The sequence below is a fragment of the Mytilus galloprovincialis genome, chromosome 6, assembly GCF_965363235.1.
Source record: "Mytilus galloprovincialis chromosome 6, xbMytGall1.hap1.1, whole genome shotgun sequence".
NCBI classification, from domain to species: Eukaryota; Metazoa; Mollusca; class Bivalvia; order Mytilida; family Mytilidae; genus Mytilus; species Mytilus galloprovincialis.
The window spans coordinates 377,364-401,437 of NC_134843.1; the positions used below are offsets into that span (position 1 = coordinate 377,364).

Below are 24,074 nucleotides of genomic sequence, written 5' to 3' on the forward strand. Positions count from 1 at the left end.
CAAATTAATCTTAACTTGGCCACAATCATCTTTGGGGTATTTAGTTTAAAAAATGTGTGCGTTGACCTAACCATTCAACCAAGATGGCCGCCACGGCTAAAAATAGAATATAGGGGTAAAATGCAGTTTTTGGCTTATAACTCAAAAACCAAAGCATTTAGAGCAAATCTGACATGGGGGTAAAATTGTTAATCAGGTCAAGAACTATCTGCTTTACAAATTTTCAGATAAATTGGACAACCCGTTTTGGGTGGCTGCCCCTAAATTGGTAATTTTAAGGAAATTTTGCTGTTTTTGGTTATTATCTTGAATATCATTATAGATAGAGATAAACTGTAAACAGCAATAATGTTTAGCAAAGTAAGATTTACAAATAAGTCAACATGACGGAAATGGTCAATTGACCCCCTAAGGAGTTATTGTCCTTTATAGTCAATTTTTAACAATTTTCATAAAATTTGTTAACTTTTACTAACATTTTCCACTGAAACTACTGGGCCAAGTTCATTATAGATATAGAGATAATTGTAAGCAGCAAGAATGTTCAGTAAAGTAAGATGTACAAACACACCACCATCACCAAAACACAATTTTGTCATGAATCCATTTGCTCCCTTTGTTTAATATTTACATAGACCAATGTGAGAGACACTGGCTCTTTAGAACCTCTAGTCTAGTTTGTAATTTCCCGTGTCCTGATAGACTTCATTTCCCGTTTTCACGGCACAATAATTTGACTTTCACGTGTCACGCTTACGAAAAATCAGCAATCCCGTGTCAGGCTTAGACCCCAATGAAACCCACTTTATTGACATTACAATATTTAATTTTACTTCCCACTGATGAATTAAAGCTCTCTTTACCCTTTTGTGCTTACAACCTTTGTTTACACCACTGTCCCATGTTAGGAGTTTGTTTACACCACTGTCCCAGGTTAGGAGTTTGTCTACATCACTGTCCTAGGTTAGGAGAGGATAGGCCCGTTAATTTAGTCTGCTAACACTTCAACCCCACCACATTCCCACCAAATTCTGTATGTGCTGTTCACGAGTCAGGAGCTTGTAATTCAGTGGTAGTTGTTTGTTTTTCCTTCATTATAAGTTCGTAGGTTTTCTCGTTTTAATTGTTCCACATCTACTTTTTTATACGGGCTAGACAAGATTTCCCTTCAAAGCAGGTTTTAAAAAAAACAAATAAGTAATACATTTAATGCTTCTGATGTGCTCCTCTGGATTTACTTCTTCAGGAACACTTAAAACTGAATATTTGAAAGCCAAGGATGTATAAGTACCCAAAAGGTTAAAGAGTTATGTGACCAAAACATACCAATCAAAGAGCTGATAGTTCTGAGGTGGAAGAAGGTGAATAAAAGGTTACTTGAATTACCATAAAAGCAGCACCAATAACCCAGCCTACTTTGTGCCATTATGGTTATAACATATTTTTTTTTCTTCAAACAAGAATGTGTCTTAAGTACATGGACTTCCCATCAGTACAATCATTTTCTATGTTCAATGGACCGTAAGAATTAGGTAAAATCTGTTTGCATGACTCTAGTTATTAAATCAGTAAAACGATGAACATGTAGCTAGCAGACCAGGGTTTATTTTCTTGTGTAAGAATATATAATGCTTGTTGAAATTTCCAATTTTGAATTATGCACAAAGATGGACCTTTTACAGGTTGGGAACAACACTCCAAATGAGGGGTACCCATCATTGGAAGAACATAACAGCCCACTGTAAAAATTGAGCACCTTTATATTCATATTATTTGATGAAACTTTCCTCAAGAACTATGCATCTATCAAGTATTAAATGGTCAAAACAGGTCAAAATTATATTGTGATGTTTCTAAAATGATATCTTCTTTATTAATTTGACCCTGCATTTAGAATAGTTGTTCCAAATATAATGGATTTTCCCACATTTGAGTTAAAAATCTTAAAAATTTTCTTTCTTTTTTTAACAGCAAAATGACCCCTTGTTTTAGGGACAGTCCTTCATTTAAGGGACACCACTCATAAGGGGGATGTCCCAACCTGTTTGTTGGTCTTTGTGAAAAAAGAATAGTACTACATCGTGCTTTAAATGATTTAATTGAATACAAAAATAACGTATAATGTCAATAAATTAGTGAAAAAACTACTATTCAGTATTATCTTTATGGTAGTACTGCATCATAGAATTTTGTCAATCCGCCAAGCTTTTATCCTTAAGCTGTGTAAGAACCCTGTTTGCAGATGAAAATTCACCTGCGGCAGTGCCATGTTCACGATTTTACACTAGATGAAACAACAAAGTTCAAAATCTAGCGTGTTAGAATAATCTTCAGAGAAAACGTTTTTGATTAGCTTATTAATTTGATCATGAGAAACACAGAATTTAATTGGCCGAACACGATTGTTTTACCTTGGAACAAAATAAGGAACAGATGATTTTCACTAAATCGTGTTTTAGAGATTTCTTTAACGATACCCTTAGTATTAATATTTTTTGATAAATGCAAGGACATATTATAAAATGTCCTTGATAAGAGTGAAGAGAATGAACACAGGTCGAACGTACTATATGGTCGAAAGAACTCAGGACGAACAGACCAAGAGCGAAGATGTAAACAGGACGAGTCGACCCGATACTGAATTCAAGCATGCGTGCTACAAATATCTACATTAAAAACACCCGGTTACAAGTAAACAAACAACGTTCATGTAGATGAGATGAAGTCTAATAATTTATAGTGATTGTTTTTCAATCCTAATTTACAAATTAAATGATTCAGATGCTTAATCATGTGTAAAAATCGGTGTCAAGAATTGGAAGTTGTTATGAAATAGTAATGCACAGAAACGGATGCGGCATACGGAGGTTCAATGATTTTAAAGTCTGCACCATAGGTCTTCAGAAGACTTGAAGTCTTCTTCCACCAAAAATAGCCAAATCCATCTAAGGTCATCTTTGCCTGAGGGACAAATGGGACAATTATAGAAATGTTTGTTCTAAAATTTGACTGTAAGACATTAAAAAGTAATATACATATAGAAACATTCTTTAAAGATAATTTATAGTACTTTATTTATGTAATTATATATAGAGAAGCACTCCATCTAGGGGCACTGGACCACAATCAGCTGTAGAAGGCAGTAAATACAAGTATGTGGAAGTTTCTTCACCAAGAAGTAGCAACGATATTGCTAGGTTGGAATCGTCAACGAACTTAAATGGTAAATTATATATTATTTGTTTTAAGGAATTATCAATAAAACGATATTCTGTGGTATAACTTATTATAGAAATAAACTCATCATATATACCAGGATTACATTTTGTATTTACACCAGACGTGCATTTCGTCTACAAAAGACTCATCAGTGACGGTCGAATTCAAAAAAGTTAAAAAGGCCAAATAGCGTACAAAGTTGAAGAGCATTGAGGACCAAAATTTTTAAAAGTTTTGACTAATGAGAATATGCTAGTCTTTCTGTAAAAACCAGTAAAATGCAACCAGAAGAAAGTAAATGTCTCATGAATTAAGAGAATATGCTAGCCTTCCCTTAAAAACAGTATAAAATCAAAAAGATGAAGAAAAAAAATATTGCTTATTGGGTTTTTTTCCTTAACAGCAGGTGACTATTGTTTGACTTTTCAATATCACATGTTTGGTTCGGATACAATGGGAGATCTCAAAATATCAATCGGAGTTACAGCCCCTGAAAATAAAGTATTTATAGAATCTGGTAACCTTGGTGACCAGTGGAACAAGGGAATGGTTACAATTTCTAATGCTGCAGGAATGAAGGTTTGTTTGTTTATAGTTAGATGTCTTTATATAAATGCTATAATTTGCAGGAATGAAGGTTTGTTTGTATACAATTAGATGTCTTTATATAAATGATATAAGTTAGGTTCTGGATGGGATTACAAAATAGAGAACAATATATATAGAATAAAAAGTTAAAAAAATAATGAATAGAGAAAAATGAGCTAAACAAAAATTACATGTAGTATGGTCCACAAAGCTAAAAATTAACCATTATGTCTTATTTAAAACCCTCTATAAAAAGATAAAATCTGACGGGCAGAAATTTGTAAAAGGTTGAGACCTATTGTATTTTTTAAAGTCAGAACTGTTGAACATCTTTTACTGATGAGTCTTATGTAGACGAAACTCGCGTCTGGCGTACTAAATTATAATCCTGGTACCTTTGATAACTATTTACACCACTGGGTCGATGCCTCTGCTGGTGGACGTTTCGTCCCCGAGGGTATCACCAACCCAGTAGTCAGCACTTCGGTGTTGACATGAATATCAATTTTGTGGTCATTTTTGTCGAGCCTGCAACTTTTGTTGCAGAAAGCTCGACATAGGGATAGTGATCCGGCGGCGGCTACGGCGGCGGCGGCGGTGTTAGCTAACTTTATAGCTTTATATTTTAGAAGGTGGAAGACCTGGATGCTTCATACTTTGTATATAGATGCCTCATGTTACGAAGTTTCCGTCAGTCACATGTCCAATGTCCTTGACCTCATTTTCATGGTTCAGTGACCACTTGAAAAAAAAGTTCAGATTTTTTGTAATGTTGAATTCTCTCTTATTATAAGTAATAGGATAACTATATTTGATATGTGCGTACCTTGAAAGGTCCTCATGTCTGTCAGACAGTTTTCACTTGACCTCGACCTCATTTCATGGATCAGTGAACAAGGTTAAGTTTTGGTGGTCAAGTCCATATCTCAGATACTACAAGCAATAGGGCTAGTATATTCGGTGTATGGAAGGACTGTAAGGTGTACATGTCCAACTGGCAGGTGTCATCTGACCTTGACCTCATTTTCATGGTTCAGTGGTTATAGTTAAATTTTTGTGTTTTGGTCTGTTTTTCTCATACTATATGCAATAGGTCTACTATATTTGTTGTATGGAATGATTGTAAGGTGTACCTATCTAGCGGGCAGATGTCATGTGAACTTGACCTCATTTTCATGGTTCAGTGGTCAAAGTTAAGTTTTTGAGTTTTGGTCTTTTTATCTAATACTATATGCCATAGGTCATCTATATTTGGTGTATGGAAATATTTTATGATCTTTATGTCAGTCGCGCAGGTTTTATTTGACCGTGACCTCATTTTCACGGTTCATTGCACAGTGTTAAGTTTTTGTGTTTTGGTCTATTTTTCTTAAACTATAAGTAATAGGTCAACTATATATGTTGTATAGAAGCATTGTTAGCTGTACATGTCTGACTGGCATGGTTCATCTGACCGTGACCTCATTTTCAAGGTTCATTGGTCTTTGTTTAGTTATCTTGGTTAATGTTTAGTTTATGTGACAGTTGTATTAAAGCTTAGCTTTATACTTAGGACTATCAACATAATATCAATGATTAGTATAGAAGGCGAGACATTTCAGCGTGTGCACTCTTGTTATAAATTTCCTGTTTATAAAACATTGAATTTTTCGAAAAACTAAGGATTACCTTAGCCGTATTTGGCACAACTTTTTGGAATTTTGGATCCTCAATGCTCTTCAACTTTGTATTTGTTTGGTTTATAACTATTTTGATATGAGCATCACTGATGAGTCTTATGTAGACGAAACGCGCGTCTGGCGTACTAAATTATAATCCTGGTACCTTTGATAACTATTTACTGGTGTTGAAGCCTTGACCATTTTTTTCATTTGTGCCTTTCATCTTGAAAATTATATAAATGGATAGAGAGAAAATCATAATTATGAAGATTATCAACAAGACAATTTGTTCAAACAACTCCAATGGCTGAAATGGTCAAACAAATAGTTATTTGAGATATTGTTTTTCAATGACGGATGTGTCCATTGTTGAAGATGAACATAGACCTAGGTGAGCAACACAGGGTCTTTAGTTCAATAGTTTCCTGCTTATTGTTGTGATCCCCCTAAACAATTTCTTTGAATTTGAATAAAATATTAAGAAAATTATCACTGATATATAAATTATAATAATAAACTACTGTAAAACATTAATTTTTGTGGGGTTAACATTTTGTGGTTTTGTCTATATATAAGATTTAATGGGGATTTAATTTTGTGGTTTCCATTAAATGGAAGTGATAGTATATGAAGGTCAATTTTCGTGGGGTTTTTAGTTTCGTGGATATATTCTTTCCACTTAAAAACAATGAAATTAAATCCACCAAAAAAAAATTTGCTTTTGCATTAGTTAATTTTCTGATAAAGAAGATTCATTATTTTTATGCCCCACCTACGATAGTAGAGGGGCATTATGTTTTCTGGTCTGTGGCTCCGTTCGTCCGTCCGTCCGTCTGTGCTTCCGTTCGTCCGTCCGTTCAGGTTAAAGTTTTTGGTCAAGGTAGTTTTCGATGAAGCTGAAGTCCAATCAACTTGAAACTTAGTACACTTGTTGCTTATGATATGATCTTTCTAATTTTAAAGCCAAATTAGACTTTTGACCCAATTTCACGGTCCACTGAACATAGAAAATGAAAGTGGGAGTTTCAGGTTAAAGTTTTTGTTCAAGGTAGTTTTTGATGAAGCTGAAGTCCAATCAACTTGAAACTTAGTACACTTGTTGCTTATGATATGATCTTTTTAATTTTAAAGCCAAATTAGACTTTTGACCCCAATTTCACGGTCCACTAAACATAGAAAATGAAAGTGGGAGTTTCAGGTTAAAGTTTTTGGTCAAGGTAGTTTTTGATAAAATTCAAGTCCAATCAACTTGAAACTTAGTACGTATGTTCCCTATAGTATAATCTTTCTAATTTTAATGCCAAATTAGATTATTACCCAATTTCACGGTCCATGGAACATGGTAAAGGATAGTGCGAGTGGGGCATCCGTGTACTTTGGACACATTCTTGTTCATTCAGTTCCTATTTTTGTTGAATTTCTACAAACTTTAAATTATCTGAGGACATTACTTTGTAAAAGCACAATCAAATATCCATGAATATTTTGTTTAATTCATCACCATTTATTGAACTTCACTAAACATAGACTTTTCGGCTAAAATTAAATATCAATTACCATGAAATTTTTCCTAGAATTGTTTTTTTTTACCAAGATATAATGAGGCAATTTTATTTTACAATTTGTTTATCTTCCAGTTATTTATAGAAGCTAATAAAGTAACATCATGGAAAGGAGATATTGCTATAGATGATATACAACTAATGTCTGGAGTGTGTGCTGGTGGTATGTTACTTATTATGGTTAGGGTTAGGGTTAGGGAGATATTGCTATAGATGATATTCAACTAATGCCTGGAGTGTGTGCTGGTGGTATGTTAATTATTGTGGTTAAGGTTAGGGTTAGGGAGATATTGCTATAGATGATATACAACTAATGCCTGGAGCGTGTGCTGGTGGTATGTTAATAATTATGGTTAGGGTTAGGGTTGGGGAGATATTGCTATAGATGATATACAACTAATGCCTGGAGCGTGTGCTGGTGGTATGTTAATTATAGTGGTTAGGGTTAGGGTTGGGGAGATATTCCTATAGATGATATTCAACTAATGCCTGGAGTGTGTGCTGGTGGTATGTTAATTATTGTGGTTAAGGTTAGGGTTAGGGAGATATTGCTATAGATGATATACAACTAATGCCTGGAGTGTGTGCTGGTGGTATGTTAATTATTGTGGTTAAGGTTAGGGTTAGGGAGATATTGCTATAGATGATATACAACTAATGCCTGGAGTGTGTGCTGGTGGTTTGTTAATTATGGTGATATATAAAATTGAAAATGGCAATGGGGAATATGTCAGAGAGACAACAACCTCATCATAGAGCAGACGACAGCCGAAGCCCCTCGTGTTTACTTTACCACATCTGGGATCTGTTTCTGTTTCTGTAAATAACCTGCCAATCAAGGCACATCTCCTGGAACCTGGAGTACAGTATATTATGAAAAAAAGAGTAGGGGTAAATTTTATTGGCACTACTTGGATTAAAGTAGTGACTCTAGAATATGTGATGTGTTAAGTAACCCTAACCCTTACAAAGAAGTGAATATCCTTTAAATAGTAAAATTTAAAGCACAGGAAAACAAACCACTTTATGGTGAGTATTAAGTTTTGATATCAAATTGAGAATGGTAAAGAGGAATGTGTCAAAGGGACAACAACGCGACCAAAGGACAGACAACAGCTGAAGGCCACCAATTGGTCTTCAATGCAGTGAGAAATGCCCGCATCTGGAGGCATGCTTCAGCTGGCCCCTTAACAAAAAATTTATACTAGTTAAGTGATAATAGACGTCATACTAAACTCCAAAATATACACAAGAAACTAAAATTAAAAAGCATACAAGATTAATAAAGACCAGAGTAGGGAATATCATTTAAATACCACTTACTGGTGAGTGTTATAAAGTGTTTATGCCCCACCAAGATAGAAGAGGGGAATTATGTTTTCTGGTCTGTTGGTCCGTTCATCTGTCAGGTTAAATTTTTTGGTCAAGGTACTTTTTTTCATAAAGTTGAAGTTCAATCAACTTGAAATTTAGTACACATGTTCCCTATAATATGATCTTTCTCATTGTAGTGCCGAATTTTTAACCCCAATTTCATGGTCCACTGAACATAGAAAATGATAGTGTGATTGGGGCATCTGTGTACTATGGACACATTCTTGGTTTTTTTTGTCTCGCTTTGACGGAGTCAAAAAGTGAGACATAGGTATGCTGTTTTCGGCGTTGGCGGCCGCGACGGCGTCAACAATGTATTAGTTTTGTGATTAGGTGTAGTTTATGGTGAACGGCAAGTGGTAGGTCAATCATATTTGGTATACAGTTGTATAAGCATTGGCACATCTAATTTCCATGGAGATTAAAATCACATTTTCTAAAAACCGGATGTTGACTTGACAATGGTAAAACACGGACCATAAACGGATACGTAAAATCCGTATATGTTTATAAAGCACTACTACTAGCTCTTTCCGCTTTATTTCTTCAACAAAATATTTGAAATGAACATTGCATCAATGATAATTTTAGCATTTTTGAAGAAATGTAGGACGCATAATTAAATTTTCCACCTGTGCACATGCACACATGTGTTCTAGTTCATATGACGTAGTTATGATGATTTTTCATTTAAAACCTTTTTAAATTTTTCATCAAATCATGTTGATAAACTAATTCTTAGAATTTTTTTAAATCTTTTGGACTAAATAAATTTGATAATAACCGCTGAAATGTAAGAAAATAATTGTGAATAGACCGATCAATTTATACGATGTCCGGTACTGAAAATAGTTTACCTGTCACCTTCAGCTGTCCAACAACTAATTAGCCTTGATTAAAATTAGTAAGTATTGAAGTAGGGGTTGTTTTCATAGTAATTAATCATCATGTCACTTTTATGACCGGAAATGTGTGGATGTCACAGGCAAAAAGATCGTGAATTATATAAAAATGACCGAAAAAGCCTTGAAAACTAAAAAGTAGATGACCGTTTCATGCTTTGCCCAGCTGGACTATTACTGGACATTATACAAATGACTGGAATATATGACCGTTTTGGAAGCCCTGATTTGAACTCTGTTCTTCCATTTAAATGGAAGTTATTGTATTACCTTCGGGATTGTGCTTTCAAATTTTACGAGTATAATAAGTATCTTTTATCGGTAATTTGTACATTGTTCCTTTGATGTGTACTTGCTGATAATGTCAGTATCAGTGAACTGGCCGTGATATAAAAATTATTAGGTTAGTACGCAAATGACATGCGCGAATGCAACGCGTAAGGATCTACTTTCCCCTATTATTCACAAAATTGCGCGTATATTTTTGGCGAATAACACTTGACATCGTTTGAAACGATTTTTGTGAAAATGTGAACAGAAAATGCATGAAAAAAAGACTTTTAAAAAAAGAATAATTGATATATATGAAGTACAACTAACATACCATACCGTCCATTATTCCAATCCGAGTGTTTATTCATACAATACCTAGCCTGGTGCTGTTCCAAGTAGTTTTCTTTTTCTTGAGAAGTATTTGTTTTACCTGTTCAGTCACTATATAGTGTTACAATCATAATTAAACGCAACACATAAATAGTGACCAAAAAGGTACCGCTATCGCATCAGAGAAGTTAGAGAAAAAAAAAATGAAATTTACGCATTTTCGACATTTTTGTGGGACTTTTTTGGGGGGAGGGGGCTCCTGTATAAATGTCTCCTCGCAGTGCGTTCTTAAATTTATTTGAAATCAATGTGATCGTTTTCATGATGAACACTGAGCAAATAATGACAAAATTATGTAATTTTATCCACTAAACTAAGTAAAATATAATCATTAAAACTTGTCGTTGAACTCAAAATGATGATCGATGAAAAATCTGCTGATTCATATCGTATCATTCTTATTTATGACTATCACTATGATGATGCTTTGTGAAAAATAAATAAACTTGACTTACCGGTATACTACCATTATATTTGCCATTGTTAGTGTCATGTCCAAAGCAGAATATTAATGAAACGCATGCAATAATGTCCTTTTCAATACTTTTTGCAAGAGAACGCCATGTTTACTGCACTGTGACAAAATTTCAAATGACGTAATGCAGCCTGTGACGTCAAATGTGATTCGCCGTGATTCGACGCGAAAAAGGAGTTTGTTTGTTATTTTCTCTATTATTGTAGTGATTTTTTATTTTTTTTTTTTAAATTACCGATCAACAGAATAAAGTACTTTTTGTTTTTGATACTGACTTTATCACAGAAAATATCAGGCTCGCCTTTCGGGCTTACCTGATAAGTTACTGTGATAAAGTCAGTATCAAAAACAAAAAGTCCTTTATTCTATATATATTATCATTTTCCAACAAGATAAATAGAAATAAGAAATATTTTTAAAAGTTGTCTCAGTCTATTAAGAAGTCATGTTAATAGGTCCATTTTTTTTACAGGCAATCCAGTTACATCTGGTCCAACTACCACTGCTCCGACTACAGCAGCACCAACTACGTCTCAACCAACAGGTAATTATTTTGATTTTTTATGATTACATCTAATCTGTACATCTTTACCAACACTTTGTAGGGGGTGAAAAGGATGAAGAAGCCTTCTCATCCAGAATATCAGGGAAATAAATGACAAATCTTGAGTACTAAATTTAGAAATTATTGCAAGGTTTTTACTATTGCGAAAAATGCAACAGAGTTGTAAACGCAATAATAAAAATTAAAATCGCATTTAAGTCTAAAATGACAAAATCGCAATAATAAATGCACGCAATTATTTCTGAATTTACACTATCTTATAAAATAATGCGTCTTTTCTCTTATCACCATATAATTAAATCCTGATTTTCAAATTCCAGATGATTAGACTTTTAAACTAATCTTGAATAGACTACTTTCATATTACCAACTTTGGATCCAGAGTTTATATTTTTTGACTGGTTACCTTCACTGTGCTTGGACATCCTGGTACAAAGTCAAAATGGCACTCAGCCATTTACATTTAAAGATGGTGCTCCATGTTTTTTCTCTTATCTTTTCAGAAGGCACCTAACGTGACGGTACCCAAATTGCACCTATTCTGACAGTTTTTTCAACTACGTTTTTAACCGGATTTTTGTGACAAAAATGTCGGTTATTGATTTGGGGATGTACGGCGGGCGGGTGGGCTGGAGGGCGGCAATCAAATGTTGTCCGTGCATTAACTCATGAACCGTTCAACCAAAGCTTTTAAAATTTTAATATGTTGTTACTGACAACTAAATGAAGGTCAAGTTCAATAATGGCGATTTTGACTTTTACCGTTCAGGAGTTATGGTTCTTGAAAGATTGAAAAATGGAGTTTCCAGTCGTGTCCGTGCATTTACGCATGAACTGTTCTACCTAAGCTTCCCAAATTTTAATATGTTGTTACTGATGACAAAATGGAGGTCAAGTTCAATTATGGCGATTTTGACTTTTACCGTTCAGGAGTTATGGTTCTTGGAAGATTGAAAAATGGAGTTTCCAGTCGTGTCCGTTCATTTACGCATGAACTGTTCTACCTAAGCTTCCCAAATTTTAATATGTTGTTACTGATGACAAAATGGAGGTCAAGTTCAATAATGACGATTTTGACTTTTACTGTTCAGGAGTTATGGTTCTTGAAAGATTGAAAAATGGTGTTTCCAGTCGTGTCCATGCATTTACGCATGAACTGTTTTACCAAAGCTTCCCAAATTTTAATATGTTGTTACTGATGACAAAATGGAGGTCAAGTTCAATAATGACGATTTTGACTTTTACCGTTCAGGAGTTATGGTTCTTGAAAGATTGAAAAATGGTGTTTCCAGTCGTGTCCGTTCATTTACGCATGAACTGTTTTACCAAAGCTTCCCAAATTTTAATATGTTGTTACTGATGACAAAATAGAGGTCAAGTTCAATAATGACGATTTTGACTTTTACCGTTCAGGAGTTATGGTTCTTGAAAGATTGAAAAATGGTGTTTCCAGTCGTGTTCGTGCATTTTCTCATGAACCATTCAACCAAAGCTTTTGAAATTTTTATATGTTGTTTCTGATGGCAAATTAGAGGTCAAGTTCAATAATGACGATTTTGACTTTTACCGTTCAGGAGTTATGGTTCTTGAAAGATTGTGAAATGGCGTTTCCATTCACGTTGTTGCATTTACTCATGAACCATTCAATCTAAGCTTTTCAAATTTTAAGATGTTGATACTGATGACAAAATGGAGGTCAAATTTTATATTAACGATTTTCACTTTCACCATTCATCAGTAATGGTTCTTGTGATATTGGCAGGACACAAATAAATATTAATAAATCCGGTTTGCTGTCGTTGTGACAGCCTCTTGTTTTTTTATCAAGACAAACATCTCCATTTTGTGTTTATTTAGTAGCCGTATCCTTCTTTATTATATATGAACACCAATTTGATTTTCAATTCATATGGAACCAGAGAAAAATTGTTCTGAACTAACCTCCAAACCATCAATGATTCTGTAATGAGGAGTACCCAAATTGCATCCATGCTTAAATTTGCATCGTCAAAAGTCGAATAACAGAAGAGCTTTTGTTTATTTTTTTCAAATATTTTGAACAATTGGATATTTGTCCATGCTTACTCTTCTTTTTTTTTAAGAAATGGATACTTGAAACATATTGTATTTGCTAATTTAAAAAAGATGACGTTTTGAATTTCAGTACATTTTGCTTTTTCAGTAAACACTTCATCTGTTGATAAATACTGTAAACGTTTTGTGTATATATAAATATATTTACCTATATTGAAAGACGTGCATACTATCGGATCATAAAAATACAACTTGTTAAGTCTCTAGGAAATCTTGTAAGATTTCCATTGCTATTTTTGCTAAATAAGTGCAATTTGGGTACTCGTTACAATTTGGGTACCGTTACGTTAGACATGTACTTTTGAGGGTGTTGCTGTATGTTTTTCTCTTATCTTTTCAGATGGCACCTACACATGTTCATTTGAGGGTGGTGCTCCATGTTTTTCTCTTATCTTTTCAGAAGTTACCCTGACATGTACATTTGAAGATGGTGCTCCATGTTTTTTGGTTGAAGCTACAAATGATGATTTTGATTGGACTCTTAGAAGTGTAAGTCAAAGTAAAAAGATTTTATTCATGTAAAATCCAAAATATAGATTGTCATCAACAAACAAACTAAAAACAAACATTTATCATTACAATCAATTACATTACAAATACATAAGATGATAGAATATATATGTTTGATATATCAGTACAAAACATAAAAAGAAATATAAACAGATATACTGTAAATTCAATTTTTGTATTGATGATCAAATAGCCTAGGTATTACTTCATCAAAAACAGATTTTTAATTTAGTCTTAGATGCCTCAGTATTACTTTATCATGAACAGATTTATAATTTAGTCTTAGATGCCTCAGTATTACTTCATCATGAACCGATTTATAATTTAGTCTAAGATGCCTCTGTATTACTTCATCATGAACAGATTTATAATTTAGTCTTGGATGCCTAAGTATAACTTCATCATGAACCGATTTATAATTTAGTCTTAGATGCCTCGGTATTACTTTATCATGAACAGATTTATAATTAAGTCTTAAATGCCTATGTATAACTTCATCATGAACCGATTTATAATTAATCTTGAATGCCTATCTATAACTTCATCATGAACCGATTTATAATTTAGTCTTAGATGCCTCGGTATAACTTCATCATGAAAGTCTACCTCCAAATTCAACAAATATGCTGTCAATAAGAAATTCCAGCATACTGATCACTTGTTCCTCTGTGTAGTATGTTTTACCCTTTTGTTCCTTATTAACAAAATATGCCTTATGGTATCCCAAAGTGATAAATTTATAGCGTATGCTACCATTTTTATGATGAAAAGCATTGTGGATTATTTCTTTTAGACGGTTTTTCAATTTCACATGGGGAATGGTTGTATACAAGGTTGAAAAATCAAAAGTTTTAATAACACTAATTTCAGAAAAAGACCGAGATTTAAAATTATCCAGAAGTTCTTTAGAGTTTTTAAGATTCCACATATGGTTAATACCACTACGCGAGTAAACAGTTTCACAGTATATCTGAAGACCCTCTTTAACTGCGGACAGAATTTAATCAATCTAATGGACAATTCTTTAGTAGAACATGCCGATGAGCCGGCAATGTACCGTTGTTTGTACGGAATTTTGTGAAGTTGAGGTATCCTATACAAACAAGGTAAGTCCTCCGATTTGTTGTTCAATGCAATGTTCATAGAAGCCATGAAGGACTTATGATTCGCCAAAATCTCATCCTTGTCAAATGATATGTTTTTGTATGTGGGATTACCTCAGTGCTCATTTATTCCTAATTCTTTTATAAGACACTCGTAGTAATACGATTTACATATAAAGACAATATTATTTGAAGCTTTGTCCGCAGGAACAACAACATACTTATCTTGAAGAGATGATAGACATTTTACAGCCTCTTTGTCACTGAAAGTGGACTTACGTCGATCATTCACACAGTTTTTCAACTTATGAATGCGACGTTTTATCAGAGACCTGATTGTTTTGACCCATTCTGACAAAGTGTCAAGTTGAACTTCTTCTCGTTTAGCCCATGCTCTGGCGTAGTCCTCAATGGAATCCATAATCATTTTGAAGTTATGGTTCCAATTGATGTGTTGGGGTTCTCTAAACTTAGGACCACGAGAAATCACCTTTCGGAAATTTTCATGTTGAATTATGTTTAGATCCCCAGTAATAACATGGCCAGAGGGGCTGTAATTGTAAGGCGAGTGGGAACAGTCACATGTCAGAGGTTTTTTTTAGGTATTGTTCTAAATCTAGTTCCTGTAATGCTTGTTTATAGTTAAATATTTTGGGTGCAATGGTTTTGGTGTAACTGTAGGATACAATAGGAACAGACTGATTTTGAAAATAAATAGGAATTTTAGATGTTACCTCCTTGTAATGTAGAACGTTGCTGATGTTGATTGCATCAATTCCTCTATTGGTAAAGTAAACAGGAAGGAATTTCCTCTTTTCCTCATGTAAAGGTCCGATCTTACTGGTTTAAAGAGACGGAAAAGAGCTACATCACAAATTATACTGACAAGTCTGTATATTGGAGAAAATGTATTGGTGCCTCCTTTGTCAAGTGCATAATCTAACATTTTAGAAAATTAACCGGGAGTGAAAAAAGAATAGTTCTAATGTAATGTAACCCTAACGGATGATGTAAATGAGAAAGAAGGTCATTAAAGCTTCAAGAGGCCGATCTCGATTTGGAAGACTTTTTTACATTAGGCCGATGGTAACGTTTTTGTCCATGACTAGGTTGGTTTCGTAAGGTAGTATTAAATAAACTCATTACATTCACATCACTGCAGGCTGGACTTGACAGATTTCCTACTCCTTTGACATTATCATTGCAACCATATGGCATTGCAGTACCTAGTTCCCTTATCCAGAAATTTTCTCTATCTTTTCGGAAAGGAGTACTAAGTACAGGACTATTTGTGGTGATAAATTTTCTCGATGATGCGTACTTTCATAGATAACGAAGGATCATGGTCCGGTTGATTAAAATGGTTATAAAGAACCCTGAATTGCGGATCTTTATTATCAGACTGGTGTTGATTCATCCTTTTACGTAAAGTTTGTCGAGTTTCACCAACATAAAGTAGTCCACACAAAGTACATTCCATTCCGTACACAACATTGTTCGTGGAACAGTCCAGAGGCTCGAAAGATTTAGTATAATACGTTTTTCCTGTTAAGTTACTGGTGAAATCAGGAGTCGTGATTAACATATTACGTGTCTTACACGTGCTCCTTTTTCCTTTTTTGTGTTTACAAGAAGAAATGATAGGTGTTGATTCACTTGTAGCAGGTGTATTCAAACAGTCGAAAATATTAATGAAACATGGCTTTAATTTATGAAAAGGTATCAGGGGTATCCCGGAGGATATTCCGTGGAACACACAAATCAAATGCTACAGTGTTCCGTGCAGCAAAAGGGGACCTTGGTAACCCGGGCGACGTCCCAGCCGTTTTGTTCTTAGTATTATTTGTATTCATCATTCATAAAGCTACCAAGTTAATGATGCCCTCGGGGAATAATCCACCAGCAGTAAAGTTTCATCTAGGAAGAAACTTGACATCGACTTGGTTGTAGTAAAAAGTAAAAACACAAAAATACTGAACTCCGAGGAAAATTCAAAAAGGAAAGTCCAAAATCAAAAGGCAAAATCAAAAGTCCAAACACATCAAACGAATGGATACCAACTGTCATATTCCTGACTTGGTACAGAAAATGGTGGATTGAACCTGGTTTTATAGCTAGCTAAACCTCTCACTTGTATGACAGTCGCATCAAATTCCATTACAGTGTCAACGATGCATGAACAAAACAAACATACTCAAAGAGTAAAAATGTCAAAAATAGGAGTACAGCAGTCAATATTGTGTTATCATCTTAATCACTATAAAAACAACAAATGTGACGAAGAAGCACAAAAAGGCATACATCAAATTTAACATACTCATTTTGCTTATCTTATACGACTTTATTGATCTATGTAAAGTCTACCCGTAAAGGATGGAAGGTTTTCAGTACTGGTATAAAATTGCGCGTTTGAAATTCGCACAGATAGACATAAAATAATTTTGTCGTTCAAAGTATGACGGCATACATATTTGCAGAGTCATGTAAAGTAGATATAACAAAAGACAGACTTAACAGTAAACACAGTGTAGATACTATTCTGTACGCTATCCGGAAGTCTCGATTTTCGAAGCGATGATTTCCAACTGGCTAATAAAACGGTTTTGTTTCGGTGCTTTTTCTCATCATTTGTTTACTCCTATGTCTATAAAGTGCTTTGCACATCTTCAATGTATGTATATCATCATAAATATGAGTAACTGTAACAAAAACGTGCATTAGAATATAAAATATACGTGTGCATCACACCAACTTCATAGAAAAAAGTGAAATCGATAGACAATTGTGCTCTCGTAGTACAAAGCAAATAATCTTTTATTGCAAATATTTGCATCAGTTTACAGTTAAATATATACTGTTTCAATATTATTACCGTATTTAAGTAAAATGTTCGTATTTCAAATAGAAAATATGTTTTCCTTGAGGATCCCAAAATAAATTACTGTACGATCAGTCTAAAACTGACTGTATTCTAGAAGCGATTTCAGATTTTTTGTCTGTACGACCAGTCGTGATTTTGAAGAAAAAAAACAACGGCAATTTGAAGGTATATACGTGTCTATGTGATATTATGAACTGTCCAGGGAACTATAACGTGTAATTTCTTTCATCAGACAATACAAATATATTTCTGATGATTTTTGTAGACGGGAAAATAATTATATTTTTGTTCCGTCAGTCTTATTTAAAATCACATGCCTAAAAAGCAATACATGATTCGCTTGTTGACTTTGTAATAGTGTGTCGTTGCAGTTATCTGCTTAGCTATTACATTTTTAAAGACTATTTACACCGTCTGCCGTTGACCAATTGGTGATAACATACATCAAGCTTGTCTCTTTTAAAGTTACATATTGAGGAAAGAATTAACGAAATAATACACCGCCACTTCTATAGTCCATGTTTTGAAAAAAACAAACCACCAAAAAAAACTAAATTATAGGTGCACAGGGGCATCATTTAATAAAGAATATGAGGAAGTTTTATTAATATATGGTAAGTTTTTGAAAGTTGCGTATAGTAAATGGGTACCACCCAATAAGGAAGTGGAAAAAATGGAAATAGAAAACTGCTGAATTTTCGAAAAATCAAAATAAGAGGTTCAGAATTGAATTAAATGATTAGGAATCTGAAAAAGATTCATTAAGTAAAATTTAAGTTATGACAAGTGTCTGAAGGAAGTTGCGGATATAAAAAAGGTACGCCCAATATAAGGCTATGACAAAGTCCGTATCCGTATTGTAGATATAGAAACATTAAAACATTTTAACCAAAAATTCGAAATAGAAGGTCCATAATACATTCATTGATTAAAAATGGAGCAATTTTAGAAAAATTTTAACGTTTTGGAGGTCCCGGTTGAAAATACCTGATGGGTGCCCCCATATAATGTAATGTCCGTATCTTATATAAAGAAACCCCATAAAAGATTTTTAATAAAATTCGAAATACATTCCTTTTTTTATATAAATAAGGCCGTTAATTTTCTCGTTTGAATTGTTATACATTGTCATTTCGAGGCCTTTTATAGCTGACTTTGAGATATTGGCTTTGCTCATTGTTGAAGGCCGTACGGTGACCAATATTTGTTAATGTCTGTGTCATTTTGTGGACGGTTGTCTCATTGGCAATCACACCGCATCTTCTTTTTTATATTATCATTTATGATACGGAATCCGAGAAAAAATAATTAATAGTTATACCAGTGACGGATTCAAGAAAAATGGGATCCGGCGGTTTGAAACCCTCTTTTAATGCATTATCAATGCATTTGTATGGGAACATATATTTGGAATCCTCTTTTCTCCTGGATTGGACCCCCTCTCCATTTAAAAATGTCTGGAAACCCCAATGTATATTAAGTGGTTTATGAGGAGATGTGCTTACAAAACCGGCTAAACACGTTGTACCGGTGCAACGGACGAACGGAAATACGGACTACATTATCATTATAAACCACCGCTTTACTAGGTGGTGTACAATTGAGTGTGAAAAAGACAGATCTACATCCAAAACAAAGTGAAGAAACTGTGATCAATTATAGGCTACAGTACGGCCTCGAATGTTTGTAAATACATGCATTTTTATATAACAATTAAATCTGTGTGTTTGTACAATTTTAAGTATAACGGAGGACATTTCTGAAACTTATATAAACAACAAACCTTCCTCTTATTTTAGCAACATTCAAACATCCTTATACTTAATGTAGTAAGCGAGTACACCCTATCAAGCTAAAACATGTTTGATAAGTTTTCAGGATGTGAATTTATTGAAATACATTTGTGTTATTTAGAAAAATGCCACCTTCTAATGTATCGTAAATAACTTGAAATCACCACTCGAATACAGTGAAATAAAGACTGATCATACAGTTTCAAAATATACAAGCGAGACTGATCGTACAGTGAGAAACTCAAACAAGTGTAATTTTCTTATTTCTGGCTTCAAAGATCTGGCTGAAACTTTTACCACCACTTAAGATATACTTTATTTAGTTAATTAAGTCTGGTTTTTACGTTAATTTGCACAGTAAGGGTGCAAAACGATTGTTTTTAGGTTCACCGACTGATTTTCCTTAGTGATGCACTTGAAAATCTCTTGATTAAGGCAAAGATACGAATAATGAATGTGCTAAATTTAATTATAAACCATTTGTGAATATCGATGTCAGCTGAATTAATCATTAGGCAATGTACAGATGAACATCTTACCGTTTAATAAAGTATATCCAACAAATTTAAAATGTGATCCAAAAAGTTCTCGCTTCGAAAATCGCGACTTCCGGATAGCGTACAGAATAGTATCTACACTGTGGTAAAAGTAATAATAATAAATAAAATAATTATGTGGTTCAAAGTATGACGGGATACATAGTACAGTTTCACGTCAAATGTATATCATAAAAAACAGACTTAACAGACAAAGTAGTATTATTGAATAAAATAGTTGTGTCATTCAAAGTATGTCAAAATCCATAAGTAAAAGTAATATTAATAAATGAAATAATTTTGTCGTTCAAAGTATGATGTTTTACATAAGCACATAGTCACGTCAAATGAATATCTAAAAAAAACTGACTTAACAGTAAAAGTAATATTAATAAAGACAAATAAAAGAATACTATAACACGTTATTAAGATGATAACCAACGTCAGTACGCAAAATCTATACTTCACGACCATCATGTATTATTTGTGAAGTTGATATGGAATATTCATCAACAAGTTCTTGGTATCTTCCGATGAACTTTTTAAGAAAAAGAACAGATTTCTAATTTTGTCTTAAATGCCTATGTATAACTTCATCATGAACCGATTTATAATTTAGTCTTAGATGCCTGGGTATTACTTCATCATGACCAGATTTATAATTTAGTCTTAGATGCCTCTGTATAACTTCATCATAAACAGATTTATAATTTAATCTTAAATGCCTGGGTATAACTTCATCATAACCAGATTTATAATTTAGTCTTAGATGCCTCTGTATTACTTCATCATAAACAGATTTATGATTTAGTCTTAGATGCCTCTGTATTACTTCATCATAAACAGATTTATGATTTAGTCTTAGATGCCTGGGTATCACTTCATCATAAACAGATTTATACTTTAGTCTACAATGCCTATGTATAACTTCATCATGAACCGACTTATAATTTAATCTTAAATGCCTGGGTATAACTTCATCATGAACAGATTAATAATTTAGTCTTTGATGACTGGGTATAACTTCATCATGAACAGATTTATAATCTAATCTTAAATGCCTGTGTATATCTTCATCATGAACAGATTTATAATTTAGTCTTAGATGCCTAAGTATAACTTCATCATGAACAGATTTATAATTTAGTCTTAGATGCCTTGGTATTACTTTATCATGAACAGATTTATAATTTAGTCTTAGATGCCTTGGTATTACTTTATGCTTGGTCCGTTTCTGTGTGTGTTACGTTTCGGTGTTATGTCGTTGTTCTCCTCTTATATTTAATGCGTTTCCCTCGGTTTTAGTTTGTTACCTCGATTTTGTTTTTTGTCCCTGGATTTATGAGTTTTGAACAGCGGTATACTACTGTTGCCTTTATTTATCATGAACAGATTTATAATTTAGTCTTAGATGCCTGTGTATATCTTCATCATGAACAGATTTATAATTTAGTCTTAGATGCCTAAGTATTACTTCATCATAAACAGATTTATAATTTAGTCTTAGATGCCTTGGTATTACTTCATCATCAACAGATTTATAATTTAGTCTTAGATGCCTAAGTATAACTTCATCATGAACAGATTTATAATTTAGTCTTAGATGCCTGAGTATTACTTCATCATGAACAGATTTATAATTTAGTCTTAGACGCCTGAGTATTACTTCATCATGAACCGATTTATAATTTACTTAGGCATCTAGTCTTAGATGCCTGGGTATTACTTCATCATGAACCGATTTATAATTTAGTCTTAGATGCCTTGGTATTACTTCATCATAAACAGATTTATAATTTAGTCTTAGACGCCTGGGTATTACTTCATCATGAACCGATTGATAATTTAGTCTTAAATGCCTTGGTATTACTTCATCATGAACAGATTTATAATTTAGTCTTTAGATGTCTGGTCTTTGTTTTTCCTTCGTTATTCAAAATTAGTTTGTAGGTTTTCTCGTTTTAATTGTTCCACATCTACTTTTTTATAAGGGCTAGACGAGATTTCCCTTCAAAGCAGGTTTTAAAAAAAGAATAACAATGCCTTGGTATTACTTCATCATAACCAGATTTATAATTTAGTCTTAGATGCCTCTGTATTACTTCATCATAAACAGATTTATGATTTAGTCTTAGATGCCTCTGTATTACTTCATCATAAACAGATTTATGATTTAGTCTTAGATGCCTGGGTATCACTTCATCATAAACAGATTTATACTTTAGTCTACAATGCCTATGTATAACTTCATCATGAACCGACTTATAATTTAATCTTAAATGCCTGGGTATAACTTCATCATGAACAGATTAATAATTTAGTCTTTGATGACTGGGTATAACTTCATCATGAACAGATTTATAATTTAGTCTTAGATGCCTTGGTATTACTTTATCATGAACAGATTTATAATTTAGTCTTAGATGCCTTGGTATTACTTTATGCTTGGTCCGTTTCTGTGTGTGTTACGTTTCGGTGTTATGTCGTTGTTCTCCTCTTATATTTAATGCGTTTCCCTCGGTTTTAGTTTGTTACCTCGATTTTGTTTTTTGTCCCTGGATTTATGAGTTTTGAACAGCGGTATACTACTGTTGCCTTTATTTATCATGAACAGATTTATAATTTAGTCTTAGATGCCTGTGTATATCTTCATCATGAACAGATTTATAATTTAGTCTTAGATGCCTAAGTATTACTTCATCATAAACAGATTTATAATTTAGTCTTAGATGCCTTGGTATTACTTCATCATCAACAGATTTATAATTTAGTCTTAGATGCCTAAGTATAACTTCATCATGAACAGATTTATAATTTAGTCTTAGATGCCTGAGTATTACTTCATCATGAACAGATTTATAATTTAGTCTTAGACGCCTGAGTATTACTTCATCATGAACCGATTTATAATTTACTTAGGCATCTAGTCTTAGATGCCTGGGTATTACTTCATCATGAACCGATTTATAATTTAGTCTTAGATGCCTTGGTATTACTTCATCATAAACAGATTTATAATTTAGTCTTAGACGCCTGGGTATTACTTCATCATGAACCGATTGATAATTTAGTCTTAAATGCCTTGGTATTACTTCATCATGAACAGATTTATAATTTAGTCTTTAGATGTCTGGTCTTTGTTTTTCCTTCGTTATTCAAAATTAGTTTGTAGGTTTTCTCGTTTTAATTGTTCCACATCTACTTTTTTATATGGGCTAGACGAGATTTCCCTTCAAAGCAGGTTTTAAAAAAAGAATAACAAGTAATAAATTTAATGCTTCTGAAGTGCTCCTCTGGATTTACTTCTTCAGGAACACTTAAAACTGAATATTTGAAAGCCAAGGATGTATAAGTATCCAAACAGTTGAAGAGTTATCTGACCAAAACATACCTAAAAATAGTTATGATGGGACAATTATAGAAATGTTTGTTCTAAATCTTGACTGGTAGACTAAAAGAGTCATTAAAAAGGATTATACATATAGAAACATTCTTTAAAGATAATTTATAGTACTTTTTTTATGTAATTATATATAGGGAAGCACTCCATCTCCGGACACTGGACCACAATCAGCTGTAGAAGGCAGTAACTACAAGTATGTAGAAGTTTCTTCACCAAGACGTAGCAACGATGTGGCTAGGTTGGAATCGTCAACGAACTTAAATGGTAAATTATATATTATTTGTTTTAAGGAATTATCAATAAAACGATATTCTGTGAAATATAGATATAGGAAGATGTTGTGTGAGTGCCAATATGATATAACTTATTATAGAAATAAAATCATCATATATACCAGGATTAAATTTTGTATTTACATCAGACGTGCATTTCGTCTACAAAAGACTCATCAGTGACACTCGAAGTCAAACAAGTTTAAAAGGCCAAATAACATATAAAGTTGAAGAGCATTGAGCACCAAAATTCCTAAAAGTTTTGACCAATGAGAATATGCTAGTCTTTCTGTAAAAAAACAGTAAAATGCAACCAGAAGAAAGTAAACGTCTCATGAATAAAGAGAATATGCTAGCCTTCCCTTAAAAACAGTATAAAATCAAAAAGATGAAGAAAAAAATATTTGCTAGCCTTCCGTTAAAAACTGTACAAAATCAAAAAGTAAAGAAAGAAAAATTTGCTTATTTGATCT

General features: G+C 33.3%; 1 protein-coding gene across 3 annotated transcripts in view; it reads left to right on the forward strand.

Moving 5' to 3' along the window:
* The window catches only part of LOC143078647 (MAM and LDL-receptor class A domain-containing protein 1-like), a 175,528-nt gene that overhangs the window by 112,645 nt on the left and 38,809 nt on the right, over nucleotides 1-24,074 (forward strand). For 2 of the 3 annotated variants that reach the window (XM_076253497.1, XM_076253500.1), the window contains exons 18-23: nucleotides 3,094-3,223; nucleotides 3,623-3,798; nucleotides 7,106-7,193; nucleotides 10,917-10,988; nucleotides 13,504-13,592; nucleotides 23,464-23,593. In XM_076253497.1, the coding sequence (XP_076109612.1) occupies nucleotides 3,094-3,223; nucleotides 3,623-3,798; nucleotides 7,106-7,193; nucleotides 10,917-10,988; nucleotides 13,504-13,592; nucleotides 23,464-23,593 (685 nt within the window). The remainder of the gene's footprint in view (nucleotides 1-3,093; nucleotides 3,224-3,622; nucleotides 3,799-7,105; nucleotides 7,194-10,916; nucleotides 10,989-13,503; nucleotides 13,593-23,463; nucleotides 23,594-24,074) is intronic. The other variant, XM_076253498.1, reaches the window with a different exon arrangement.